We start from the raw sequence: 27,925 nt of genomic DNA, 5'->3' as shown, positions 1-27,925 counted from the left end.
TATGCGACTTTAACTTTATTTTTGAGAGACAAATGTCAGCGGTAAGCATCTGAGTCAAAAAAGAAATGAAAAATGAGGCTGAAACTACAGAGATATTTTAAAGATGAAACCAAGAAAGTAACAGGAAAGGGTGCTTTGAGGATATTTTTCATGTGTTTGCATATGAGTGTGAGTGTTTTTTGGTTGGTTTGTTTTTTACACTTGCTCATGTGATTACATTTGGGCCACGGCGTCCTGTCCTCTCGTGAATGTTAGAGATCTTCAGGGCAATGGCAATGAGAGGACCCAGCACCACCTGAAGACAAAGCAAAGAGAGCTGAAGGCAGAGCTTCGAAACTCAATCAGACCTTTAAATCTTTCACATTCACACTAAGTTACTGTCGAGTTCTTGAGAATTTCGTGAGCTTTTTGGTCAGTTTTTCTGTGCGAGGTTGGCACATTATATTTATAGACATCACGTGTTAACAGATTCCAGAGCAGATAACCAAGTTAGACTTACGTAAGTCTAGACCTTTAAAACTGTTTCAACATCCGCATTAAGGGGATTTTATAGGAGCTTTAACTTGGTTATTCAACTGGTTCTTTTTTATTTTTACATTTAGAAAATGCATACAAAGTGAGCATGAGACAACAAATAATGACAACATCCCACAAACTTGACATTATGACTAACAGGTGTTGGGTCAGTGTTAATTTGAACCCTTTACTGCACAACATCGTGTGATGGAAAACAGCAGACATGTACAGGGCCGTGCAAAAGTCTTGAGACACCCCTCATTTCTTTATATTTTGGTTGAAAGAGGCCAAACCTTGTCTTTACAAAAATCCAGCAAGGACCTGAGAGATGCATCTGAGCCTTCAGCTGATCCATCTACTGCTCACTGAACCCTCATCAGAAATAGTCTCAGTGGAAGAGTGGCTGTCAAGAAGCCATTGTTAAGGAAGGGAAACAGGGAGAAAGGGCTGAGGTATGCCAAATTACACACTGAATTTCAGCCAGATCTTGTCAAAATGCATGGAATTATAAATGCAGGAAAGTACAGAAAGATTTTAATCTATCACATAGTACCATGTGGAAAGCAACTGATAGACAACAAATGCATTTTTCAGCATGACATTGATCTGACATATACTCCCAGTCTGGTAAAAACATATGTGGATAGATAAACACACAGTAAAACACAATCAGTCATGGACTGGCCTCCCCAGAGTCTGAACTTCAATATTATTGACAAAGAACAAAAGAAAAACCAGCCAACATCCAAAAGAGAGTTTAAAGTGTCCTTCAAGATGCCTGGAGAACTATTCCTGAAGAAATTATAAGTACATCACTAAATCTATTTACCATTTTCTGGTGATCTCAAGACTTTTCCACAACACTCTACATTGTATGATATTCTCATCCCAAAACTGCTACATGCAAAAAAACATGTATTACACTGAAAGCACAGATTTTACTAAGGCTGCACACAAACATGTGGCTTTTTTTTTTAGCTTGGCTGAGAATCTTGTACATAAAATCTGTCCCTCTAATCTAGCTGAGTAAGCATGGCGTGCAATCATGTATGTCGTCTCTGATAATTCATGCGCGCTGGGTAAGGGCCAGAATGATTAGATGCTGAATTTATGATCTAATGATGGATAATCCGAGGGTTCAGTGTAATGCCACAAATAACACATTTTTATTGGCTGAATAAACACAGCAGCTAAATCACAGTTCAGGTATGCTTATCGTAACAGCAGTTTAGCGAGGAGGATTTTCTGTTTTCATGAATAAAAAGGGGGATGTAACATTGGGACATAACTTCATGCTGCCCTATACGTTTTGAATTACCGCACCTGCATTTTAATAATAAAAGACTAAAAAGTAATTCTCAAATACACACTTTGTTGCTTTTCTTTGCTTTTTTATGTGGCAAAGTCAGAATTGAAATGTCGTTAATCTGAAGACACACACACACACACACACACACACACACACACACACACCTCTAAATTGCGAAGGCATCTTTATAACTCCCGGGAGTGTTTAAAGTACACTACCTATCCCAAACATCCGTAGCCACACAACAAGCTTTCATTGTTAAACACTCCAAAGTCTACAGGCCAGTCATCTAACAGTTTGAATGAAAGTTATAATACATAATCACAATACAACCACAGTACATGCTGTATCCTCTTTTTTTTAACTGCTCAGCCTGACATAAACCTCGGATCAAAATTTAACCATACTTCATCAATTATTGTCTGAAGACGTGAGCTCAAGACAACAAGTGATGAAACCCTTAGACATTGTATCACTACAGAGTATTTACTCTGCTAATATGTAGTGAATTACAGTATGTCAGAAGTAACATGTAAACAATTAGTAAATAAACTGCAGCAGGAGTGTTTTCCCCTGTTCCCTGCTGAACAGCCGTCGAACCGTCTTCTGGCCTTTAGACTCAATTAAAAGTCGCGGCCCTGAATACTCAAAAACAAAACTGCCTGGGAGCAGGCGCTTGTAATCAGGCTGACTGATCAATGGTACACCCTGTGCTAGGTTTAAGGTATTAAATAGAGTCTGTTTCTCAACTTCTAGATAACATATTCCAACATTATTCCTCTTGCAATCTGAGCCATATGTTTTATTTCTGCTATAAACGTCACAAGTTTTGGAACGACTGCTTCATAATTATGTTAAAGGTTTTAAGGGACCCAGATAAATATGGACTCTTTTCATTCCTATTTTTGGGGTTCCACTTGTTCCTCTCTGCAGCACAAATATTTTTCCTTTACATCCCTGTTAAATTTCCTCCTCCTCCTCCTGGAAGTCATCTAATTCCCGCATCCAAGTCTTTGTTGCTTAAAGACATGATGTCAACTGGAAATAAGATGAATTTCACAGCCTCTATGTTTTATCCCAAATTGGGATAAAACAGAGGCTGTGGTTATTGGTTATTTTAATTCTGTACCAACAATGACTGTATATTACTCCATTCATCTTGTGCATATATTTAATCTATGTTATTATGCTTACTTGCATACATAAGTTTGGACTTTATTTAAATGGTAAATGGCCTGTATTTGTATAGCGCTTTACTAGTCCCGAAGGACCCCAAAAGCGCTTTACACATTCAGTTATCCACCCATTCACACACTGGTGATGGCAAGCTACATTGTAGCCACAGCCACCCTGGGGCGCACTGACAGAGGCGAGGCTGCCGGACACTGGCGCCACCGCCACCTTGCCCAAGGACACCATGACCGAGACTTTCGGAGCCAGGGCTCGAACCGGCAACCTTCCGATTACAAGACAAACTGCCAACTCTTGAACCACGATCGATTTAATTTTATGTTTGCTAAATCACAGACTTAAGTAGTAGTTTAGGAGTATATAAATATATAATTAAAGTTTTTAAACATTCAAATGATAGAATATCTCCTGTGTATCACACAGATACATATCATGCATTTAATATGTTGAAAAAGCTCATTATGAAGCATCATTTCTGCTACTGTGTGCCAACAAAGCTTTCCTGCGGTGGTAAAACTGGCTAAAGATGACATAATAATGCTAAATTAATAATGTTGGAAGAATTTACAAATGGCAAACAAATGGCCACACCATAGTTCAAGATAAGGATAGTACTTCTATACAGTCCTCTATTTTCTTTGGATCGTGATTTGGGTGGAGCCCATCCTGGCTGTCATGGGGAAAGAGGTGGGTACACCCTGGGATAGTCACAGTCTATCTCAGGGGAAAACACAGAGAGACAAGCACACATTCTCTCATCCATGTCTTCGGACAATTAACCTCACATGCACCTTTATTGAACCGAGAGGGAAACTAAAACACAGAAAAGCCCCAGAGCCAGACAAAGAGGTTCAAATGTTCAACCTTGGCTAGATGCCATTCCTGAAGGGATTTAGGACAGGATTTTTCCACTGAAAGGTGAGAAGTAATTGATATAAGCACAAATGTCACAAAAAGAAGGTACATAAACACCATCAAACCCATCTGCGTACCTGTGTCTCTCTGTTGTGTCTCTCCGGGTCTCTCTCAAAGCTCTCAGCATAAATGCGAATGGTGGACCCCATCCCTCCGCCGCTCCCGCTCATTCGAAACACCAGGCGGGACGCATCATTAAAGATAATCCTCAAACCCTGGAAACAAAAAAAAATTGTTTTCTTAATTTTTATCAATTGACTTTTGTCTACTTTTTCATTAACTTACTATTCTCTTTCTCTTTTAAATATTAAAAATTATATAAACATATTTTTTTAAACACAAGTAAATGGCTAAAAGTAAAAGACAAATAAATGGTCATGTATTTGAGTGGATAGGATAAAAAAATCAAAAATCATTTGAATGCACAAATTCAGTGTGACTTTACAGCACACAAAAGTACAAATCTTGTATCATCGGACCTCTGTTAAAACATTCAGTCCTGTAATTAGTGATGCAGTAAAGGCAAACATCCGCTAGATGTCACTGTTACTGTGTGTTTTGTTGGCGCATGATTCAAACTGTACTCTCGATGCATGCAGCGCACTCACATTCCTAATGATGTTGGCTATAAAGTTGCATAAGGTTATAACTACAGCTGCACTTTCCAAGAATCTCCTGACTCTTACAGCAGATAACATTCTCGCTAAGGTTCATAACTGAACTCTGTGTGTGACTCTTCAAACTTAATCCCAGGATATCACTGCATTGGGACCAATCAAATATATCTCCTGCTGACTGACGTAAGGAAGAAACTTTTCGACTAATGCATCTGTAACAGCGCTTATCTGTCCTGAATTCCACAGTCTCTCCTTCATTATTCGATTAGAGTACAAGAGTTCAAGGGAGGTGACAGCAACATGTTATGAGAAAAAACAGGACTCCAAACTGTATTGTCAAAGTATCCCCACCTCAGGCGTTAAGCTGTACTAGATGTCTCGATACTGACAAATGTTATTGCAACTATAGTAAACAAAAGTTTTGTATAGTAGTAAAAGTCAAGTGGATGCACTGTCCCAGTTCCAAAGCAGCCAGTCTCAGACAAATGGCTGTGAGCCTATTAGTTAACTGTGGCTCAGCATTATTGTTTACAGAACGCACTACTAAATGGAAATATCTGAACCACTCTGGGAATGAAGGATAAAATGCCAGAGTCCAGGTGAAGAGAGACGGCGATAATCAGAGACGTCCGTCCAGCTGTCTGTCTCTCTATCTGTGAGTCTGTCAACTCACTAACAATAGAGTGGCAGTTATCAGAAGGCTGACTAATGCTTGTTAAAAACACTTGCCAATGCAGAGCTCAGAGGCCCCGAGTGGAGCACATACCAGCCATAACTCATGTGTGTCGTGCATGTGTGTTCATCTTTATTCATCTATCAATCCATTTGTTCATCTACCAGCCTAAAGGTGCTTAGAGATTTTGGAGGGGTCTTTGTCTGAGCCTCCCTCCCACCTTCCAGCATCCATGCCAACTGCTGTTCCTCTGCAACTGTGCGGAATTATTCATGGATTATGTTGGTGTGGAAATGTGGGGAAAGAAAGCACAGAGCAATAAAGTCCCACTAACACAAGAGGGGAAACAAGTCATGGCTCTTCATTTGCATTTTGATTTCACCCATGAAATGAGCTGCAGCAGAGAATATCTACACGAGTCAGCACTGACCATCGTAATCAACTGCTTCTTATAAACACATTAGGATTTTTTAAATTTACCTTCGCCTCATATGTCTATTGTAGTTATTGAAACAGTTCAGTGAAGTTAGGATGTCCTGTTGTCAGTTCCTATGCGATAAATCAGCATACATTACCACATTCCCAGGGCCATATGGGCTATAATATAAGGGCAAGTAATAGTGAACGAAACCGAGTAGTCTTCAGGAATAGTTCCCTAGACTTGTTGAGGGACATCAGCCCTCTTATTTTGATGCTGACTGCCTTTTGTTCTGCTCTTTGTCAAGATGACCCTGCACTGCTTTAGTATTGTTGAGACTCTGAGGAGGCCAATCCATGACTGACAGTGTTCCACTATCTGTTTTTCTATCCTGCATAGGAAGTGTCTTTGAGATCAGTGCCGAAAAGTCAAGCTGTTGCTAAACTGATGCCTTCTTCCTGGCATTACACGGTAAATCAGAATCTTATAGTACTTTTGTGTATTCATAATCCCATCAGTTTTGACAAGATCCTCAACACCACTCACTGAATTACAGCCTGAAACCATGACAGAGCGTCCACCATGTTTTACAGGTGGGTATAGACACTCACTGTTTACCTCTTACCTCTCTGACCTCCACTGACAACAATGTGAACCAAAAATTTGTATCCATCACTCTATAATCCCTGTTGCCACTAATTTTCAATCAAATTCTCATGTAATTTATCTCAGTCTTTTCTCCCTGCTTCCTTTCTTTAAAGATGGCTTCTTCCCAGCCATCCTTCCACTGAGACCATTTCTGATGAGGCTTCAGTGAACAGCAGATGCATCAGCTTAAGGATCGAATGACCCTCTAAGTTCCTTTGTCAGCATTTCTGCCTATTTCTTAAGGATGTGATCTTCAGATACTGTTTATCTGCTGTAGATCATTTTTCACGCCTGGCAGTTCTTCTTTGTTCCTCCATTTATCTAGTTTCCTCAGATTTTTTTAAGAACACGGTCTGGCTTTTTAAGGATGAAATATGTCAAGTTTCTAATAGTCCTTTTAGAATCACCTTGTAAGTGCAAAATTATGATTTCATGCCTATGAAACTGTGGCATTTCTTAATAGATTCGACTAAGCAAATGGGGAAAAAAATCATCTGTTTTTCAAGACAAAGCATGAAAATAAAAAAGATCAATTGCACAAAACCACTTTTTAAAAAGATAAAAAAGATAAAAAAGATAAAAAACAAAAAAAAGATAAAATAATAAAATAAAAACAATGCCTTTACACAGAACTGTAGATCAGACTTGATCTTAAAAAGTCTGTCTATCTACACTCTCCCGAGTGTAAGTGCTTGAAACGTGTGCCTAACAGCAGACATCTTAGAACAAAAACTTTTGTGTTACTACAGCCCTGCTTTCCACACTCTGAGGCACTTACAGTCAAAAAGCCATCAAGACACTGCTAATTCTATAGCTATCTTAAGAGCTACAGCCACAGCCAGCCTTAGCTAAAGATACAATCAAATTCATTCTTTTAATGAGCTGTCATCTTTATCATTTAGTCATTAGCTATTAGGTAAAGCAACATTTGATCAAATTCAGTCATATATTTAAAAAAAATTACCACAAACATAAAGAAGACAAGTTTCTTACTCGTTTAATAGAAACCTTCGCTTCTTTTTGTTGGTAGATATTTTTTACTAAACAAATTTCGCATAATACCAAATTATCCAAAAGGCAGTATCTACATTTAGCGCACAAGTTGTTCCATCATCTGATATGCAGACGACGTGGAATGAATTCAGTAGCCAGCTACAAAAGGCCGCGATGCCACTGCTGTGTAAATCCCCCAAGCTTTGTCTTGTGTATTTGTGTATCGTGTTTGAGTGTGTTTGCGTCTCTCGTGTGCCAGCTCTTCCCCCTTCAAACACACTTGCAATGGAGAGACTGCAAAGTGAGACGACAGCTGATATAATTCTGTCCTGGGAGGAATGTGTGTTGTAATAACATTCACTGGGGCGACTGGGATGCTGAGGATTTATCAGTATTTTGGGGTGACTGACTAAAAAGCTGTTGGCCTGCTGTATCCATGGTGACACAGTGGAATAGTCACAGCAGGATAACAAAAGACTCCTTCACGGCGTTAAGATATACAAGGTGAAGCTGGTGGTCAGAGTGGAAAACACAAGTGTGAACAAGGATCGGGAGTGGAAGGGTACGCATGTGTTCACGCTTACGCTCATGGACAACTGGACGGATGTACACACCAAAATGCACAATGTGTGTGTGTTTGTGTGTTTGTGAGGTGGGGCGGAAGCTAAGAAGTGTTGACAAATTTCCACAAATTTCTGGGCAGGAAAGAGAAGTCAGCTGGGTGAAAGTCACAGACACAAAGAAGAAGAAAGAAGGGAAGGAAGGAAGGTTGCATTAACCTAGCGAGTTATCGGTGTTTGTAGTGATACATGATGTATGTTATGTGCGTGTATGCATATGTTTATAATTTCAAAAGGAAGATAGACTGTCATGTCCAAACATGGAGCCTTGCTGATCAGACAGCACTGAAGCTTAGTGGGTGGTCTGGCTTACACCAGGCTGAGTACATGTATGTGAACAAAGGGAAGAGAGAGTGTGTGACCTGATGTGAAGCAGCTTTTCAGTCACTTTTCTAATGCAATGCAATTCGATGTTGGGTTGAACAAACAGGTTTGCGGCTTTTGGTTGGTCAACTTATTGTCGATCTCAGTTTAAGGTAACCAGTCTGGAGAATGGAACCAATAAATGACTTCAAAGTTGTTCTGGTTGTTTTTAATCTAATTGAGACCATGACAGAAACGACTATATTCTGCTGCATTCTACACAACGTCTGCTCTTTGCAAGCATCTGCATGCACAGCATGCTGACACCAAGCCAGTGAAGAATCCAACACTTAAGTGATGTAAACAGTAGTGTCATGAATCACTTTCTCTAGCGAGTAATTAAGTAATGCGCTGTGCTACGAGTGATGTGTAGTACTTTACTAAAACAATTACAACTCAACAGAAACAGCAGGTTCAAGAGATAAGTAAAGCAAACAGGACACTAATAGCACCCAGCTTCTAAGAGTAACTCTAGCCTGAGTGGCAACTATTTAAAACAATCTTTTTTGCACTTTTTTGCACAAAAGGATCTACTGATCTGTCTTGTTACAGCTTAAGGTCCTTCTATGCTAAATTAATGTGTCGGTTCATGCTATGCTGATTGGTTTACAGGTGAGTTGGGACAGGGAAGGGGTGTGACTTATGTTTCCTGGTTTCGTTTTCTCCCGCTCTTTACTTTTTCTGTATTTCTAATTTAAGTTGTATTGTTTGTTATGTGGTCCCTTTTAGGTCCTTGTCTCTGTGTCCTTCCCTCAGAATCTCCCAGTTAAGTCAGTCTTGTCCTCATGTTTGTTTGCCTGTCAGTCTCCTAGTTTAGTTGCCTGTTTTATAATAAGATAAGAAACACTTTATTTATCCCATATTTGGGAAATTCTTGAAGAATTTTTTTCCCTTGTGTGCAATTTATAAATTGGTCTTGGGATTCCCTCCTAGTGTGTAATTAACCTTATATGGTACGGTGGTGGCACTGTGGGAGCTGAACGGAAGCTGACGTTTAATTTGTTGTAAATAATTTTTCCTTTTTCAGGGTGCTTATGCTGACAGCTGGCCTTTGTTCTGCAGCTGGACGATTGAAGTCAAGAGCTGCACCACAGTACACACCGTATCTACTGGAGTGTTTCCCATGGTGGGCTGTATATTCCCATTTGGGCTTCTTTGGGTCAGAGCTGTAGTGTGAATGGCCAAATAATAACGTGTCATGCAACATCCTGCTGTTACAGCCTTCCTTACACTGACCTGGTTTCGAGCCACTGTTCCATCCACAGGGTCAATGTACTCGAAGTTGTCAGCCTTCTCCACGCTGTACATGTGGTCCCCTACAGCAAACTTCTGGCTGGTGAATGCTTTGTCTGAGATTACTGCCTCCAGATCTCTCATTAGGTAAAAGGCTGCACGTGGGTCCAGTCCTTCATAGTCAAACCTGACAATCATAAGATGCACACAAGATTTATGAATGCACGTAAGACTCAATGAGGTCATGAAAGCAGAAAAGGGAGAGTTTGCTTATGTTAGGTACGTTCAGTTTTCTTGCCGCATCATCTTACTTATGTTACCGAAAAGGGCTCTAAATTGCAAGAGATGTACCACAGAGATTCTGGGGACACGTCTTGTATAACCTGTCCATCTACTTTATGTGTTGTGGGAAACAAGCATCAGTTTAGAGAAGCTCTCTGTGGGAACATAAAAACTACTGCAGCTATCAGTGGGAAGACTGACTGTGGCAGCTATCTGTGCCTCTCACAGGGGACAAGTTAAAATAAGAATGAGTGAGAAGGACTGGAGGGAGGGGGGTGGATTAAGGTGAAAGCCAGCGAGGCATATGCGGGGTCGGTAAGGACTAAGACGAGGTGAAGAGAAGTTATTACTGAAGTTAGTCAGCATGTATTCACACAATCATGATGAAGGTTCTGACGAAAACTAGTAAACGAGTGAGAAAAGATTTGAGGTAACCACACGGCATTAGCTTGTAGGCTATTTTGGATGTGTGACAATCACAGTGACGTTGTAGGATCAAGTGAATAAGGTTTCAGTCACACCAGCTTAGAGGCCAGTCGGTGATCACCTATCAACCACTCATCGTGGGCTGTCCGTAGTCTGAATGGAAGTTACAGGCTTGCCTACAAACACCATCCAGCTACTTTTTGAGCTGCTGTGAAACTGTAAAAAAGCAACACAAACTGGAAACAGGAACCATTAACTTTCAAAGTAAAAGATTCTTGAACAACTTTTGCTTTGAAGGCAAATCGTCTCTATTTCTGTGTCACACTTTGTCAAGTTTTACTACGGCTTGGCTAGAAGTTTACGAGTATTGAATGAAAACCAAACATGAAAATGCTTGTGGCTACCAGTGCGGCCCCCTAGCCTTCTAGTAGATGCACATGTGTTATCAATTTCAAAATCCTAGGTGACTCGTTCTGAGAAATTGCATTCATAAGATTTTCAGAAAAACTGACCTCTGACCTCTTAAGGTTGAGGTGACTGAGATTCAAACTGACCCCTGAGTTTTAGTACATGCACCTGTTTGCATGGTATAATTTTGAAAATGATATATCGTCTCATTTTGAAGTTATCGCATTGACAACAATACCACATCACCCTCCAGGAGCCACTATCAACTACTTGGGAATAAGCCTTTTTTAATAGCAACGTGTGGTTGCATCGCACCATAATATAGCGGATGAATCTCGAGCAATGTGCACATGACGTCACATGAGAAACCTCAATAGATACACAATGTTTTGATTACTTAGCTGTTTACCTGCAGAAGTAGTTACGCCCAAACCTGGCCCAGTGTTCTCTGACAATCTGCTCAACACCTTGTTTCTTGGCTGCCATAATGGACAACCACACCAACACGGACCACAAACCGTCCTTCTCACGAATGTGGTCAGAACCTGGAAGAGAAGGAAAACGTGCAAAATTCAACATCTCTGTGTAAACTTCTCTTAGTTATTGGGGCTAAACTTCCATAAAAATCTGCAGTGGAGCTAAATGTGGCCTCATGCAAGACATTGAAGGCTATTTTAAATTTTGGAAATTATGATTAGCCCTTTAGCTCAGTGTAACACAAACATTAGAAACAAGGATAAGCAGTTAGCATGGGTCTGTATAAGAAGTTGTTTATACTTTCTGCATTGTTGCTTACATGGTAGCGCAGGTGGTCTACCAAGCTGAAGTTTGGCATATTTGTCACCAGCTCCTCCAGTATACGTTTCAAATTATCTTTGGACAAGATGCTGAATCTCAGTCTCAAGGTATAGATAAAAGTGCTATATGAATAGGTTTCTATGATTAGGTGAATGAGCTTTGCAGTAGAATGTAAGGCTCAAATTCAGTAGAAAAGCCCTACATAAGTGCCATTACCTAGCACATGACTTCCACTAAATCCAGATATACGGTACCAAGGTAGGAAAAACATGTTAGTTTGGAGTTAAGCTAGCTATTTTATCTAGCTTCTCATTTTTTAATACCACCTCAGCTAACCATCTCCTAGTAATAGCTGCATGTTCGACTTGATTTTACTATCTGAATCTTGTTACAGTAACGATGAATTAAAATTATGAACTGTTACTTTATCATAGAAAGGGAACAATACTTTCACCTGCAGTTTAACTAAAGGGAATGTTTATTGTATTGACCAATTATTAATGTAACTGTATAATGGTGAGTTAATTTTAATCTACAACATTCAACTGAATTCATTCACAGATCCAATTCGCAACAGTTGCCTCGGGCTCTTGGAAACGTACAAAAAGTTGCAACACAAACAATCTTTCCTGCCAGCCCAGAGCAAACATAAACTCAAACAGAGGAGCGCATCACACCCACAGTCTCCTTCACTGGGGAGCTTTCGCTCTGTTCTCAGAGACAGCTGCACTGTAAAGGTATGTGTTGAGGTTAAGCATGTGTTACATTCCCCTGCTTGAGCTTTAAATGGAAAGTGAGCTGTTATTTTAAGCTGGATTTATATATATTTTATAAATCGGAAAGAAAATAAAAACTAAAAAGCAGTAATGTGTCTGTTTTACTATTCCTCTCAACATCTACACTAAAAATAAGAACCTAAAGCTTTATGTCCGGCACATTAGGAAACTGGCAGTTGTTATTGTTAAGTCCCTGCCTCATTCTCTGTGTCTTTGTCATTCATCTTAACAGAAAAGGTGGCGGAGATTGACACCTAATAAAAGACATCTAATATCTATGTCAACAAAGCTTAACCTGATGTGCCTTTGTTTTCAAAGTGACACCAATAAAACCCACAAAGTTTGACATAGCTCTCTAAATTAGCACTGTTCTTGCTGCGTGTCTCAGAGAGAGCAAGAGTGGTGTGCAGCTCTGATGATTTACTATGCAGGGCTCCCTCTGAGCTTTTTTGCCTTACATGGATAGATAACGAGTAAGCTCCCATAGTCCTCTCTGAGTCTCAGCTCCTTCCCTTTCTCTCCTCCTTCTCGATACTTCTCATATTTGGATTTGCTCGCCATCTTCTCCTCCGTTTGCAACAATCATGGGTCTTTTCTCTTCTGTTCACACCCACTGGCGTGTTTCTTTTTACTTCAAGTTATAAAATGTTAAATGTGTCCTCTCTAGTGAATACGAAGGGTTGAGTAGTTGAAAGAAAAAGAAGCAGAGGAAGTCACAAGGAATTAGAGAACAACGACTAAACTTTGGGTGAGGTTCGGACTGTAGCAAGAGGGACACGCATCTAAAATGCAAGCCTATACATGTCTGTATTTTTATGAATTGTTTATACTTTCCGGCGTGAGAGCTTGTCTGCATTAGTATTCACAAAACGCTACCACTGGAGGAGTGTCGGTTTGTTGCCGTGATTCAGGGAGCCCCTGTCTCCTTTTATAGCAGAAGAATGGGGATTATTTACACATGCAGTCAGGGTCACAGCCCTCTCATCTATTAGTTGACTCTGAATGGAGCTATGAGCAGGCAGGATGCACTGCTTATAAACGTAGACCTCGAACAGACTGGAAGAGAACGGAATAGGGAAATTTTCACCTTTAAAGGAAAATGATGATTTGATAAATAGTTGAATGTTCTTTTTTTGTTTGTTTCCTTTTAAGCAATCTCATCAGTCATCAATATTATTACACACAGCACGCTAGTTACTAAAGATCTGGAAGGAATGAACCAAGCAGGAATGATGCCAACACAGTGGCAGAAACTGCAGTTCCTGTAATGTCCACTTGAGTGCTTCAATCCCACAGACGCCCATGTTTAGATCAGAATCAGAATCCGAATACTTTATTAACACATAAGGAAATGATGTGGTCACGGTTGCTCCAAGACAATAGGAACAATAAAAAAGTGAAAAGATAAGAAATAAACATGTTTATAACCAGCAAAAAATAAAAACAAATTTACAGTTGTGACAACTGGAGTCACATTATAAATCACGTTTTTTACCCAGGGTTATTAGATGATATTATTCCAGCTCTCATACAAATAGATCACCTATTCTTAGAGGTGACAGGTTGGTAGTGTTTTGTCTTTTGGTTGCATCCCAGCAAGCAAAGTAGTTCCAAAATAAAAGCTTAACCATGGTCGCCGAGGTTACCACGACATCAGTTGGAGGTATCACTCAAACGTCGTCAGGATGTCCTCGTTAGACTTCCTATCAAGAGAACTTTTGCAGTTTGAGTCCACCTGCTGTCACACTGAGGATTTGATTTTACATTAGAATGAAAACATTCCTGAGTTTTTAATAGGGACACTGTGAACAAAGAGGGGACGACTGTAAGAGTCCGATTTGTTAAAGTTACCAAGCGACAAATTGACTTGAATTTAAAAGGGCAAAACCATAAATAGCTTAAAAGTGTTACAGTAGTAACTAATATACAGGAATACTTGATAAACCGTTTGCAAGCCATATTAGTTGTCCTTTTTAAAAAAAAAAAGAAAAACAAAGACAAATCCATTTAATTTCTTCTTTACAATAATCTGATCTATGTTTCTAACTTTGTGACATGCGTCCATCTATGGTTCAGTTTTTGACGTCGTACCCCGACCAGTTTTGACCAGGGAGATTCTCTCTGGTCTTCAACCATGTTTGCTGGGACGCTAAGGAATGAGCTGTTGAGCTGATGGGGTTGTTATGGCTTAGGAGGGGGAGTTGATCGTCTACCAGTCAGAAGGTTAGTAGATCGGCTACGTCAGTCTGCATGTTGAATTATCCTTGAGCAAGCTACTGAACCATGAATCCCGCGATGCATCAGTCGGATTGGCCAAAATGCCAAAAAATTAAAAAATATCGTCTTTAAAAATAACACTTACAAACAAAACAATAGAGCAAGAAATATTACGAACCAGATGACCATAAAGCTTTTAAACAAACCCTAGCATTATAAATATTAATTGACTTGACTTACTTAAAAATGTAAATGTGCAAAGTAATAACGTGTCACGTGTCTTACCCTGTTAGGCTGGATTTTGTTGACTTCTTACAGCTCAGCTTTATTGGCAAACTTAGACTATAATAGTAGCCGATTGGCAGACAAAAGTAGCAAAAAAGACCAAAATCGTAGGGAAAAATGTAAAGGGTTTTTTTGTGGTGGTGGTGGTGGTGACTGTTTCAGCAAGTTCTTGCTGCACATTTAGCAGCAGCAGCTGCTGGCCACTGCAGTCCTCTAGTGACAGCTTTGTTTGCAGGCACCAGTTGTTGCTGAGGGGAAAGGATGCACATACTCCCACTCACATTTTCAAAGATAGTCCGGGGATTTGAATGAGCGATCCTCTTTTCACAATCTAACCAGCTGATCCTGCCTTGCATTTGCATTCAGTAGAGATCTGTACTCATAATATTCAGCAATTTCAAATCTCTCTTTATAAAGGCAGTGCTTTTTTCTGTTTGGATAGTAAGTGAATGTGCTAGGTCATACCTGTCCCAAAGCTTTCCTCCCCACAGACGGAACAACGCCCAGAATCCATCAGGTTCCCGAAGTATCTCCAGCCTGTGGGAGTCTCATACAAGGCCAGTTTCATTGCTTTGGCAACCCTACAAACACGCAGAGGAGAAAAGTCAGAAAAACTGCCTGTACACGCGATGTATTTGCTCACATACACACAATATATTCATCTAATATCTAATAAAATCTAACATCTAACATCCCAGGTCTGATGTAGAAACTAGCTTACACACAAAAACTCTGACCTTTGAAATAAAACAAACCAAATGCTGTATGACAAGCGCAATCTGCCAGCAGCTCATCCAATAACTTAATAAGGCAAAGGGAGCAGGAACAAAGTGAGTTAACCTTTTAGTTCATGTTTACTTAGAACCTCAGCCGTGTGCTAGCATAGCGAGAGGAGAAGATGGAGTGCGTGTGCGCGTGAGTGTGTCTGTGAATACATGTGTATGTTGGGGTCACGTGGAGGGGAAAAAAGATGCCAACAGTTCAATATGTGGGAGGAAAGGGAGTGCAAAGAGCCAAAGTGGAAAAGAGCAAAGAGAAAGTCTAATAAAAGTTCCCAGTTGCAGATTACAAAATAGAGAGTAACTAATCGATTTACTGGAACTGCAGTGATGCGATAAGAAGAAAAATGCACACTTTACGGTAAATGGATCAGTACTTATACACTGCTTTTCTACTCAGTTTGAGCATCCAAAGCACTTTCTGCTAGACATTCATACAGCACTTTAAACTCATGGTTCAGCATCTTACCAGAGGATGCGTTACCACTCAGACTGGGGGGGAGGGCGGGGATCGACACACTGACACTGACTTTTGATTGGTACTTGAGCCTTGAGCTTTCATTCGACCATTTCCGCAACTTTTGGTTTTACGGCCAACAAATGTTTTTGTTTGTTAGCAGGATTAAGACAATTTAATATTTGCGTTCTTGCTTACAGCTTGATATAACTATCGCTTGAAGAAAAGGTTCGGTCTTTGATCCTATATTAGAAAAGTTACCAGCTCAAGCCTGCTTAGTTTAGTTTTAGTTTTAATGTTTAGTTTGCAACAAACATCTCCACAGCAATCATTGCATAATATATAAACACTTTACAGGAGAAGTCTAAAAACTGCAGAACCAAATATTTCAACCAACAAAACAGATTTTGCAGCCAAGGGAACAAATACATGGATACCAGCATCTCAAATGCTCGTACTGTGGGATGTGGTGAGAGTTCATGGTGCAATACTATAAATGTGAATATGGGTGAGTTTCAAAATTTTTAAGTGGTTTTATACATATACACATGCATAAAACCCCCAGTGCCCTCCGCAGCTGTTTACAAGAGGATGGGATAAATGACCAAATAAGAGTAAACCAGCTTTATTCCCCCACCCTGGGGAAGAAAGTGCTGGAATGGAAAGACTGGCATTCCTAAAAGAAAACAGGAACTCTGAACTTCTGACGAGCATTTGATGTTTTGAACGGCACGTCCACGGCCAACATAAGCACTGACACTGACTGTAGCAGTGCTCGGCTTTCATGCAACGTTGCAAAAATGTAGCGTCCGAACAATGTGAGAATAAAGCAAATCGTGCTTTCTCAAGTTTGATGATTGCACCAACAGAGCTTTGCACACACACCCATGCATAGCATTCACATCCATACATCCTCAGGGATAAAGCACAAACAAGAACAGGTTTTAAGATCAAATTTCCAGTTCCACTAAAAGACAACTTCTTGAACACACAGCGCTAGAATGACTGTACAAGTGCATTTAAACAGATATAATAAAATGTCTCAGGATAACCGGGATGTTGGATTCTTCTGACGAGATTTAAAAAAATATTTTTTTTTTTAAAAACCTGGCAGATTAATACGTCTGGAGACACAAGGAATGAAATTGGAAGGCCTATTTAGAGCTGCAATCCCCTCGTGTGTAGGTGTGAGCCGTAAACTGTAATGCTCTCCAGTCAAAGTTCATTTTCTCACACTAGTGTTGACAATTTACAGGCAAGGAATCTAAAGTCGGTCACATAATATACAGTATTTTTAAATGGTTAGTATCAATCAATTATTAGCTATATTATCCTTCCCTGTGAATACCTTCTTTAGGGTATTAAGGAAGTTCTATTTTTGGATGTTGATTATTTTGATGTTTACTGTCTGTCTTTTACTTACATTTAATCTTCTAATATACATGAAGCGATGAGCAAGTCCAGCCTTGCATGTATGAACAAAGCTAAATAACTTCATTCTAGGATGTGACAACACTGAGCTGCAGTTGAGGAAAGTTAGAGCAGGTCTGTCTTGAATGGTTTGGAAGCTCTGCTCCGACAAGATTAGAGCTGGAAAGAAATTTCATAACTGAGCAGGTAGGAGGTATGTCCACTTTCCTTCATCTCAACTCTCTGGAACCTCTGTTGCACACACGCTTACAATATGACCCACACTAAGTAACCTTTATCTTGCACCTCAGTAAATCCCAGCGGAGGGGGAAGGTACAATGAGTGAAGATGTTTCTCTACATCCGTGAAGTAAAATAAGGCCAGCTTTTGGCTTTGGCTTGACATTTTACCAAACATAGCCTTCAGCACCCTCACGCCTCAGTTTGGATTTAGGGCTCAGGCTAAAAGAGCAGCAATGCCGGAGCATTACTTGAGCTTGACCCGAACCAATAACCCTTAGTAGTCAAAGCAGAAATGCAATGTTAATTGCTGATAATGCTGCCACGGAACTCAACGCTGAACTTCTTTTTCTTCTTCTTTACGCTGCTCTCTTCAGGGGGCACCACAGCAGATCATTTGCTTCCATATCCCTATCCTTAGCAATCACACATTCTTCTCTGTGATCTTATTCTTCTCCTCCTGTCGACATCCTTTGTCCAATGCATTTACTGTCCATCTTCTGAGATCTTCAAACCATCTCAACTTTGGCTCTGTTACTTTGTCTCCAAATCGCTTAATCTGAGCTGTCTTTCTGATCTACTCATTTCTAATCCTATCCATTCATCCTGGTCACTCCCAACAAAAATCTAAGAATCTTCAGCTCTGCCACCTCCAGCTCTGCCTCCTGTTTTTGGCAGCACTACCATCGCCACACCATATATCATATATCATATGTATATATATATTTACAACCATCTTGTAAACCTCCCCTTTCACTCTTACTACTACTATCAGTCATAAATCCCCCCTGACACTCAGTACATACTGTATATTCACCTTTCCATCCTCCTCTGTCTCAGTTGTACACAGATTCTGTTGCTTTCATTCCTCCACCTCCACCCCTCCAGTCCCTCATCCACCTTCACCCTACTCTCACTGCAAGTCACAATGTTATCTGTGAACATCATAGTCCACGGGAATCCTTCTCTGTCAACCTGTCCATAATCACTGGAAACAAGACGGGATCTTGAGTCACTCCCTGATGTAATCCCACCCCGACCCTGAAGCCATCTGTCTCTCCCTACCTTCCTCTCTTGGCATTTTATTCCATGATTTTTCTATTAGTTCTCTACAAGTCAGAGCTGAACATACTTTAAAATTAATTTTAGCATAATTATTGGAAGTGGTCATAGCTATTTTGGAGTGCCAATCTCAACATACCTTTGTGACATAATGTCAAAACAGTTTTCTAGGATTTTGCAAAGCTGTGTCAAGAATATATTTGCTATCGATCATAGTAAATCAGGCGATGAATGTGCTTGTTAGAGCAATGTTTATCTTTGCCTGCCTAGTTCTGTGTTCTTGATGCTGCTCTCCCTGCCTGACCTGATTTAAGTGCCTTGTATGGCGTTACCCGGCACAGCGTCGAGGTCAATTACTCCTAACGTTCTCTGTCAAAGTAAATATAAAAGGTACTGTGTAAAGGTTTTAATCACTTTAGGTTCTTATTCATCATGCAATACCACTAGAGAGAATTAGTGACTTGGTTTAATTACTAATTCTTTCCTCAGCACAAAAACAATCCCGATGACCACAACGCCAACGGTCATTAACAGCTTTCTGTAACTGTTTAGCTACAGCACAACATCAAATATTTGACCTTTCTACTTTGCCGTGCTAATCAGTAAAAGAGCTCACATTTCATGATCGTAACACGCACACCAGTGGCTCAATCCTACATCCTTCCATCCCTGGAACTGTGAAAAGAGAGGCAGATGTTTCCTTTACCAACATTTCCCACCCACTTTCCCTTCCTCCCTCACCGCGTCTTGCATAGCATGTGCACAAAGACATAAAATCACCCACGCACACACTCCAACCAAAGTGATAGATTTAAATCCAGCCTCCTGTCCACCTGAATCCAGTCAGTTTCCTTTGCTTATCTGAAAACAGTTGCATTCACTTTCTCTCTGTCTTTTCTGTTAACACACACTAACATACACATCAGCGCACAGAGTATATACACCATCGCATTTATCAAAGCTTTTATAACACAGTTTGCTTGACTTTAAACACATAGCAGGGAGGGAACCTCAGTCTAAACACTCAGAACACAGATACACACGGTCTCCTAAAACAGCCCACACTTGGACAGACTCCAGGGTCCGACTTCACACTACTAAGCACTTCAACACTTTCTCGAGTTTATCAGGTTCATGCCGTTATATACATAACATGAGTGTGACATGACGAACTCGTGTCACGCTCATACGAGCGGCAGTTGTGAAACTAAGAGTGGAACAAAGTGACACTGGTCAGCAACAGTGTCATTAATTACCAGTTAAGTGATCACAGATTTGCAGATGTAGTCAGACTAATCAAGTGAAATCATGTTAAACGTGAAAAAAATCAAAAGCCTGTGTTATGCAGTTTATTATGCATGATATTATCAGTGTATTATCTATAAGGTTGCTTCTACTTCCCAACTAAATTAAAGTTTCCAGTAGATAAATGCATACTATCATCAATACAAAAGGGCAAGTGCTCAGAAAGTAGACAACAAGAGATAAAGATAATATTAGAAGAAGAACTGAAAAGCGTGTGTTGGAGGCATTGCTTCGCGCTTCAGGGTTGCAGTGGGACATGTGACATTTGTGTCTTGGGTATCAGCCTGTGTGTGTGCGTGCATGTGTGTGTGTGTGTGTGTGCGTGCGTGTGTGTGTGCATGTGTGTGATGAGGCCAAGCTGACTGGGGAGCCAGTGTATGCAAACCTTTCAAGCAACTCATTCAGTGTGATTATTAGGGCTCAACATCATAAGACATGACCTTAGGCAAGGAGTAGTGCAATATCAAGGGATGCAGTCTGTGTGTTTGTCTGCCTTAGTGTGCAACAGCACCATGTAAATAAAGATAACCAGCAATTCTGTGATGTAAAATTCCAATTCGCATACAATGGGGAAATAATTATTTGATCCCCTGCTGAATTTGTAAGTTTGCTCGCAAAAAGTTATCCTTCTCTAATTTTTATTGTAGTTTCATTTTAATGGAGAGAGACAGAATATCAACCAAAGATCCAGAAAAGAACGCAGTACATAACAGTTATAAATTGATTTAAATGTCATTGAGTGAAAAAAGTGTTATCCAAAAGTAAAAATGACTTAGTACTCAGTGAAGAAACCTTTGATCACCAGATTTATTTGCTGCTGCTTGGCAACTCACAAGTTTAGCTCCCTCCACTCATTTTCTATAATGTTGAGGTCTGGGGACTAGCATCTAAGCCCCTCCATGACCTTAATGTGCTTTTTCTTTAGCCACTCATTTGCTGCTATGGCATTATGTTTTGGGTTACTGTCATATTGGAAGACAGATTCATGACCCATCTTCAGTATTCTGGATGAGGAAAGGATCAGATAATTTCTTTGTAAATTAGCAAACTTACACATTCAGGAGGGGGAAATCACAAAATTGTTTCTCTTACTGCCTCTAAGCATCTCTCACAACTGTGAAACCCAGATGGATCAGGGTTGGTAATAGCATCACTTCATGTGACTTTCAGCAGTTACACACAGTAAAGGATTAGTTCTTTCACACACATAAAGACACACATGAATAAATGAAATAAATTTCACGGATGCTGTTTAGATTTTAAATCACACATGGTGGTTTAAGAAGACAGTGTGACACATCACTGCCCACCACAGGCCTCTCTTCATCAAGTACCCTTTTAGGAAGGAGTCTTTTGAGCTAAGAGTAACTTCATCGGGATAATGTAAAATATTGAAAATAGTGATTTACTTTCTTAATCTCGTCCAAATGCTTTTGGAAGTCCATTACCTCACTTTAGTGCATCTTTAATGTGTCTAGTTCATGGACACAAAATAAATATGCACCTATACGCTTCTTCTGGTAGAGGGTCAGATTAAATAAATATAGGCAGGGGTCAAAAGGAGGTTGTGTTGAAAGTTACTAAAAGGGAGGATGAAATCTTTGCACTTCTATAAGGTCTATTATTTATAAAATATTAAATCAGGATGTTAAATGTTTTAATGTAGTTAGGTAGCACATTTTAAACAGCTAAACTTCATGACTGCCATCCATATACATAGTCTTTAGCAACTATAGTAGATTCATCATTCATCAAACGGCCCCCTTGAGCAGCATTCTGCAGAAGCGTCAGCGAGGTGCTGTGCCGGGATCTCTCCTGCTGGAACAATGTTAATGGAGATGACTTTGGCGGTGATCACGTCCTCTCACTCAGCACCCTCTGCTTAGCTTTACCCTTACATAACACACAGTATTTATAGGGGGGTGAGTAAGTGTGTGTGTGTGTGTGTGTGTGGGGGGGGGGGGGGGGGGTGATCTCACAGCTTTATTCATAGTGGGTGTCGTCCCTCTCCAGAGACTGGGCTGATGCAGGAGTTTGTAGGAAGAGTGTGGGTGGTGTTATAGAACTTCTTACATCTACTGATTGTGTGTGTGTGTGTGTGTGTGTGTGTGTGTGTGTGTGTGTGGGGTACCTATCAAGGGCAGCACTGGTGGCCATACTTCGAGCAAATCCTTTGACGCCATACTGTCTGAAGTAGGGGATGATGGAGAGGTTAGCACCCATGATGGCCACTGAGTCCGATGGGTTCACAAAGAAGCCATTTTCTCCAAGGATCATGTATCGGTCCTGAGAACACGGCAAAACCATAAAGTGCTTTGTGAGTCCTGTGTAGTTAGTTAGCCTAACTGCATTAATTAACCCTTTTTATAGTACATGTATTGCCAACAACCCCCACAAAAAGACCAAAACAAATTGCTTAATTCTCCTCAGGTCACCATTGTTGTATGTCCCTTCATTACAATGAATATAGCAACTCTAGTTTATTTTGAGTCGGTCCCCAGCACTCCATCCTGCTGCCGTAAATACTTTTGAACTCGCCAAATGATGACTTAAATAGTAATGAGCTGAATTCTGCTGAAGGGATAGGAAAGCTGTCACATTTAAGACACTGATTAGAACATTGTTGGTCTTTTTATGAGCGTTACTGATAATGAAGAAACATAAGAAACAACATCCTTTAAGGACAAAGTGTGTTTGTATCACAAACATTCACATTACTATAAATGATCTTTAGTAGACGGTTACAAAACATAGAACAGTACAAGTAACAAATTCTCAGTACTATCCCCCCACCCCCCAGGATTCATTATTACTGTGGGGAGCGTAGAAGATATCGGTTACTATATATCCCCAAAAAAGAAACATCCACCCAGTATGATAATAACCACCGGTGCTAATCACAGTGGAGATACCGATCCTTGGGGGAGAAACAGAGCAGATGTGATGTAATTCTCCTGATGTTACACTACTAAGCAAACAGTGTGTGCCTGTGTCTGTTTATACAGAATAAATGTCTATTGGATGACATTGTGGAAAAAGTGAGACGCCCGTTGGATTATTGTGCATGCACTGCAACTTTGCACCCATTGCCTTCACTCCTGAAATCAACGTGCAATTATAAACAAATAAAAAATAAATAAGGATTTCTCTGCTGCCTCTGGCTGGAGTCAATATCTTGGATTTAGCTTTTATAGCAATAAAAGTCAGCTAGGCTTAAAGAAATGAATGGATAGATTGTGGAGCAACATGGCATGTAAATACCACAAAAAGGATCTATTTAATTATTTAATATTATGGATTATTAGAGATATTATGTATGTATGAGAACTAAAACAGCCACAGCCACTTAAATATGTTCTTAAATATGATCCCAGCGCACACTCAGGTCAGTATTTTCTGTTTCTTTTTAAAAATATATTTTTAAATGACTTATTAAACCAAATTTTGAAGGATATATATCACCATCATTTGCAGGAGTCCAAGTTACTAAAGATCTCTTCATGCATTTTCCAATCCCTGTATTTTAATTTCCTTTTAAGCCAAATCCAGTTGAAGGAATACTGGACAATTCACAGGGGGCAGCTCATAATGTTCTTTAGGAACATCCTCCTGTGCAGTACAGATTAATAAGACCTCAGAAACATCCCTAAAATGTACAGTAAGTTATTTCGAGTATTACCTATTAATTTTTACGCACTTCTTCCTTTGTTCTGGTTAATAAGAGTGTTTGCAGTACAACACAGATCAAAATAGGTTTTAGTGGAAAATTGCCGGTCATCCTATTGCATGTTATTTTATCCAGTTTTTGAATAACTTGGGGGTCTGTGTAAACGTTTCAAATGTCGCCTTAAATCTGTTGTTTTTTTCACGGTTGTTTATTTTTTAAGGCAAACAGTACTGAAGCAGCTTTCCCCTCAAGACAGCCCAGAAGACATCCTACATGACTTTTGTCATTGTGCAGAAAATAATTATCTATATGTAAGAAATTGGTTCTACGGTTATGTAACTTTCTCCCTGCTCCCTTTTTTCTGGTGTAAATTAGTAGCCAGTTGTCAAAGGATGAATGTCCTGGGCAGAGGTAATCTTAAGATTACAATTTTTCTTTAATAAAACTTTGAGTTTGAGTTCTTTAGGTCTTGCGCATGTTTCACAATATAAGCAGTGAAGCCTTTCTGTTTCCTGAAATAATAGAGGGCTTTTAATTTGAAACTTAAACAGGAAATCTTGTTTGTATAAAGCGTTTACTGCGGTAGCCAAACATTAACAGAGGTACGCGACACACTCTGTGATTACTGAATTACATTAAAAGCCACTTCTGGCCGTTCCCTTGTCACAGTGGATTGCCACAGTAGGTAGCACTGTTGTTTTGTTTGACTTGGCAGTTTTATGCATAATGCCTTTCCTGACAAAACCCCCAAAGTGGATTTGTGTCTTCAGGTAGAATTGTACCAGCAACCTTTCATTTGTGAAGCAAATGTGTAAACCACTATTATATGGTACACTTGAAAGTATCAGACCATGGGTGCAGTGCTTTTCAGCACCACTACACCCATGTAGTCTTGAATAAATGATTGCACATTCTGGAGTAGGACTTCAACCAAATGGCTTACCCCATCTGCATCAAATGCCGCCCCAAAGCCAAAGTCGCCTCCTTTCATGGACTCTACCAGAGAGGTGGCATAAGTCAGGTTGGGCTCAGGAGGTCGGCCACCAAAGTCCTCCAGAGGTACACAGTTTACAGCAGAGTTAGCAGGAGCTCCCAACTCATCACACAGAATCCTACGTACATAGGGGCCCATCACTGTAACAAAGCAAAAGGTGAGTAGAAGTTAGCAGAATAATATGAATAACAGTAGCTGCAGTGCAGGGCTTACAGGACGTATGCTGATGAACTGACCTCCGTTCATGGCATCTATGTGTATTTTAGGCTGATCTGGTCCTGTGAGGAGACTTTTAATGGCAGTGAAGTCAAAGATGTTTCGTAGCATTTGTAGATACACTTCAACCGAGTCTACAATCTCCACTGGATAGAGACAGAAGAACCTGTTAGTACTGGATGAGAGTATGTTTTTTTCTGTGCATTTTGAGTGACAGAAAGAGGGGTTCTACTAGCATCACACAACAGGAAAGTTTGTAGCAATGTGGGGGAAAATCCACGCTTGTGGATAACACTGAAGAATTCAGAATGATGCAGAGAAGCTTTTTAACTAAACATGCACGAATGTTGTACCTCTGAAAGGTTTGAATTTGTTCTCGAGGTCAAACTCCTGTCTTCCGAGCCTAGAGAGATCAATGCGGAGATCGGGGCATATGGCGTACTCCTCGAGTGTCCGGCTCACCTGGTAGATCCTCTCCATCACTGTGTCTGGAGAGGGCCCTGCCAGACAGAGAAACAAAGACAATGAAAAATGCATCCCTCACTGGTGTTACAACTCCTGGCAGTGCAAGAGTCTTTGGATACATGCATGAGTTTACTTAACTGCCCATCCAGGAGAAGGTGTGGCACAAAGGCATGCTTAGAGAAACTTGTAATGTTATTAAAGTTTTATTTGGTGCCCTAGGTTTTTTACAAATCTAGGGCACCAATCTTTAACAAATCTTTAACAAATCACCTGTATTTGTCAATTCTGATATCACACTCCATTTTATATCATGGCCTAGGAGCCAAGTTGTAACATTAGCATTAATTTTTGCTGTAAAATATATATTTTTTAAATCAAATTGTCTCAAACTTCTATTTTTGACTTTAAAATTTCTAAATAAGAGTCAGATGGAAAAGCAAATGTATTTTCTAAATCCTCACCTCCATTTGCCACATTGAACTTGATTCCAAAGTCTCCTCCAGGGCCTCCAGGATTGTGACTTGCCGTGAGGATAATCCCTCCAATGGCCTTGATCTTCCTGATGATGCAGGAAACCGCAGGGGTGGACAGGAGCCCACTGTGGCCAATTACCAGACGACCAATCTGTGCATCACCAATATTAGTGAGAAGCAATAATGGTTTCATATCATGGCAGATATCACCTGGTCTAAAATCATAATATAATATAATATCTTTGTGTTTCAAAAAGAGTCATAATGCTTTATAAAAACAGAATGCAACATATTTGTAAAAAATGTTAAAAATGTTTGTTCCATTTTCAATCAAACATATGCTTTGATTTTTTTTGAAATCCAATCCATTTGTTTCTCTCCTGATTTCAAAAAGTTAAAAATCACTTCCTGTCCCAAAGAATCTTGTCATTCTGCAGGCGACTAATTGGCTGCCTGCTTTAAAAGGCAAGTGATCTCCCTCTAGAAGGATGCCTAAATAACAGAACTACGCCTCTATTTATACTAAAGTGGTAATACCACCAACATAATTCTCCTTCTCTAAATAAAATTGTCCTCACTGGAGAGGAATTTGCTCTCCTGGCATCCTCTAAACATCCGGGATGTTGCATGTGTATATAAAGGACAGATCAGAAAGTGAGGGAAAGCCCTAACAAATGGAATCTTCTCTGTAACCAGTGTTGAGAAGGACAGCACATGCACTGGGTGGGTAGTTGGCAAGTGTTTCTATTATCCTTCTGGTTCTTTTCCTTGCAGTATGACAGAGGATCCCCAGCATGTAGACTTAGCCCTTGATAGATTGAACACCGAGGTGTAGGCAGTGTGTTAGCGGTGGTGGGGGGCAGACGTAGGCAGGAAAATAGAGCAGGATGGATGGAAGTGCTGATAAGGCTGACACCAGAAGACATTTGGCTGGACCAGCAGAAAGAATTTTTTTTAAACGCACTGATCCCCAAAACAAATTATATTCCTTTCCAATTTTCCTTTGGAACTTTTCCAAGCCAACTGCAAAGATCTCACAGCCTAAGAGCTGCAGGGACTTTCCTCCTCAGTGCCTCACTTTGTCTTCTTATTTTAACCTATTTGCAGCTGACTTGTTAAATTCAATTCAGCAGGTTTGTATGTATCAGTATCAACAATTACTGCAAATGTGAAAAAACTATAAGCGACTGCACAATTCTGATTTATTATAAAATTCCCAAAGTCCCACCAGAAGTAGCAGAATAACATCTGATGACCCTAAATTTCCCAGCCCAGTGAATTGTTCCATCTCTGTGTTAATGATTTAACCATATGTGCAGGTCAAAAGAAGCCATAGGCTACATTAACATCCTGAGTTTGTTGGTGAAGTTGAATAATTATTCCGCTGGTCTTCCATTCCAACAAGAAGTGTTTTTTCTAAAAGCGTTTAAGCCTGCTTGTAGTAACTTACACCAACGCAGAGCAGAACAGTGACAGTGACTCCTGCATGCTGACAGAGAGGAACAAATGCATGACACTGGTGGTCGCCCTATTCTTACCCCGTTTGCAGCTGCCATTTGCACTATCACCTCGATGGCAGCTCGGCTGAAGTAGCGGCCGTCGCTGCCCACCACCATGGTGCAACCCTGTCGGTCCCGCAGGTCGATGGAGGACAGCACGCTCTGGATGTAGTTCTGCAAGTAGTTTTTCTTCCCCTCGAACACCGCAGTCTTCCTCCGCAGTCCATTGGTACCGGGCCGCTGGTCCTCGAAGGGGGCGGTTTGGACCGTCACCACCGGGATCGGGCTCGTCTCCATCCTCTTTAACCAATCAAGCAAGTTTGGTGGAGTTTTTTGTTTGTTTGTTTTGTTTTGTTTTGTTTTGTAGGAGTTTACAGCACTGAATACAAAAATAAGTTCGATAGAAACAGCTCAAAGATGCAACTTGTCAGTCTAGAGTGAAGTAAAGGTTGTTCCCCCACCGTCGAGGAAAAAAGCGGTGACAGCAGTCCCACACAGGGACGAAATGGCTATAGTGACAAGAAACAGCCAATCAAAAATGTTTTCACCTCGACCCAAGCCAGGAGTCGCATCCTATAGTACTGGCTGAGCTAAGCAGCCACCAGCACTCTCCTCCTCTGCTGGCGGACAACTCCCTCTTCTAATAAGCCTGAACAACTGACTATGAAGAA

The 27,925-nt window shown here is 40.3% G+C and overlaps 1 protein-coding gene across 1 annotated transcript; it reads right to left on the bottom strand.

Moving 5' to 3' along the window:
* On the bottom strand, positions 1-27,925 carry pgm5 (phosphoglucomutase 5). Its single transcript, XM_005721986.1, has 11 exons — positions 27,294-27,925; positions 25,744-25,906; positions 25,171-25,317; positions 24,838-24,963; positions 24,551-24,741; positions 22,072-22,226; positions 15,154-15,269; positions 11,022-11,157; positions 9,500-9,683; positions 4,009-4,146; positions 1-295 (listed from the first exon to the last, which is right to left on the bottom strand). The coding sequence occupies exons 1-11, from the start codon at positions 27,549-27,551 to the stop codon at positions 206-208; spliced, it is 1,704 nt and encodes a 567-aa protein (XP_005722043.1). The 5' UTR covers positions 27,552-27,925; the 3' UTR covers positions 1-205.

The sequence above is a fragment of the Pundamilia nyererei genome, unplaced genomic scaffold (genome assembly GCF_000239375.1).
Source record: "Pundamilia nyererei isolate P.nyererei 1_Seehausen unplaced genomic scaffold, PunNye1.0 scaffold00006, whole genome shotgun sequence".
In the NCBI taxonomy this organism is placed as follows: Eukaryota; Metazoa; Chordata; class Actinopteri; order Cichliformes; family Cichlidae; genus Pundamilia; species Pundamilia nyererei.
This window is presented reverse-complemented; position numbering and strand designations above follow the sequence as displayed.

Bases quoted from the DNA above. Each gene is read 5' to 3' on its own strand.
- pgm5 (XM_005721986.1), bottom strand. From the start codon at position 27,551: ATGGAGACGAGCCCGATCCCGGTGGTGACGGTCCAAACCGCCCCCTTC. The intron at 22,227-24,550 runs GTAAGCCATTTG...CCGTGTTCTCAG, and splicing joins CGGCATTTGATGCAGATGGG to GACCGATACATGATCCTTGG. The intron at 9,684-11,021 runs GTAAACAGCTAA...TATGATTGTCAG, and splicing joins GGGCGTAACTACTTCTGCAG to GTTTGACTATGAAGGACTGG.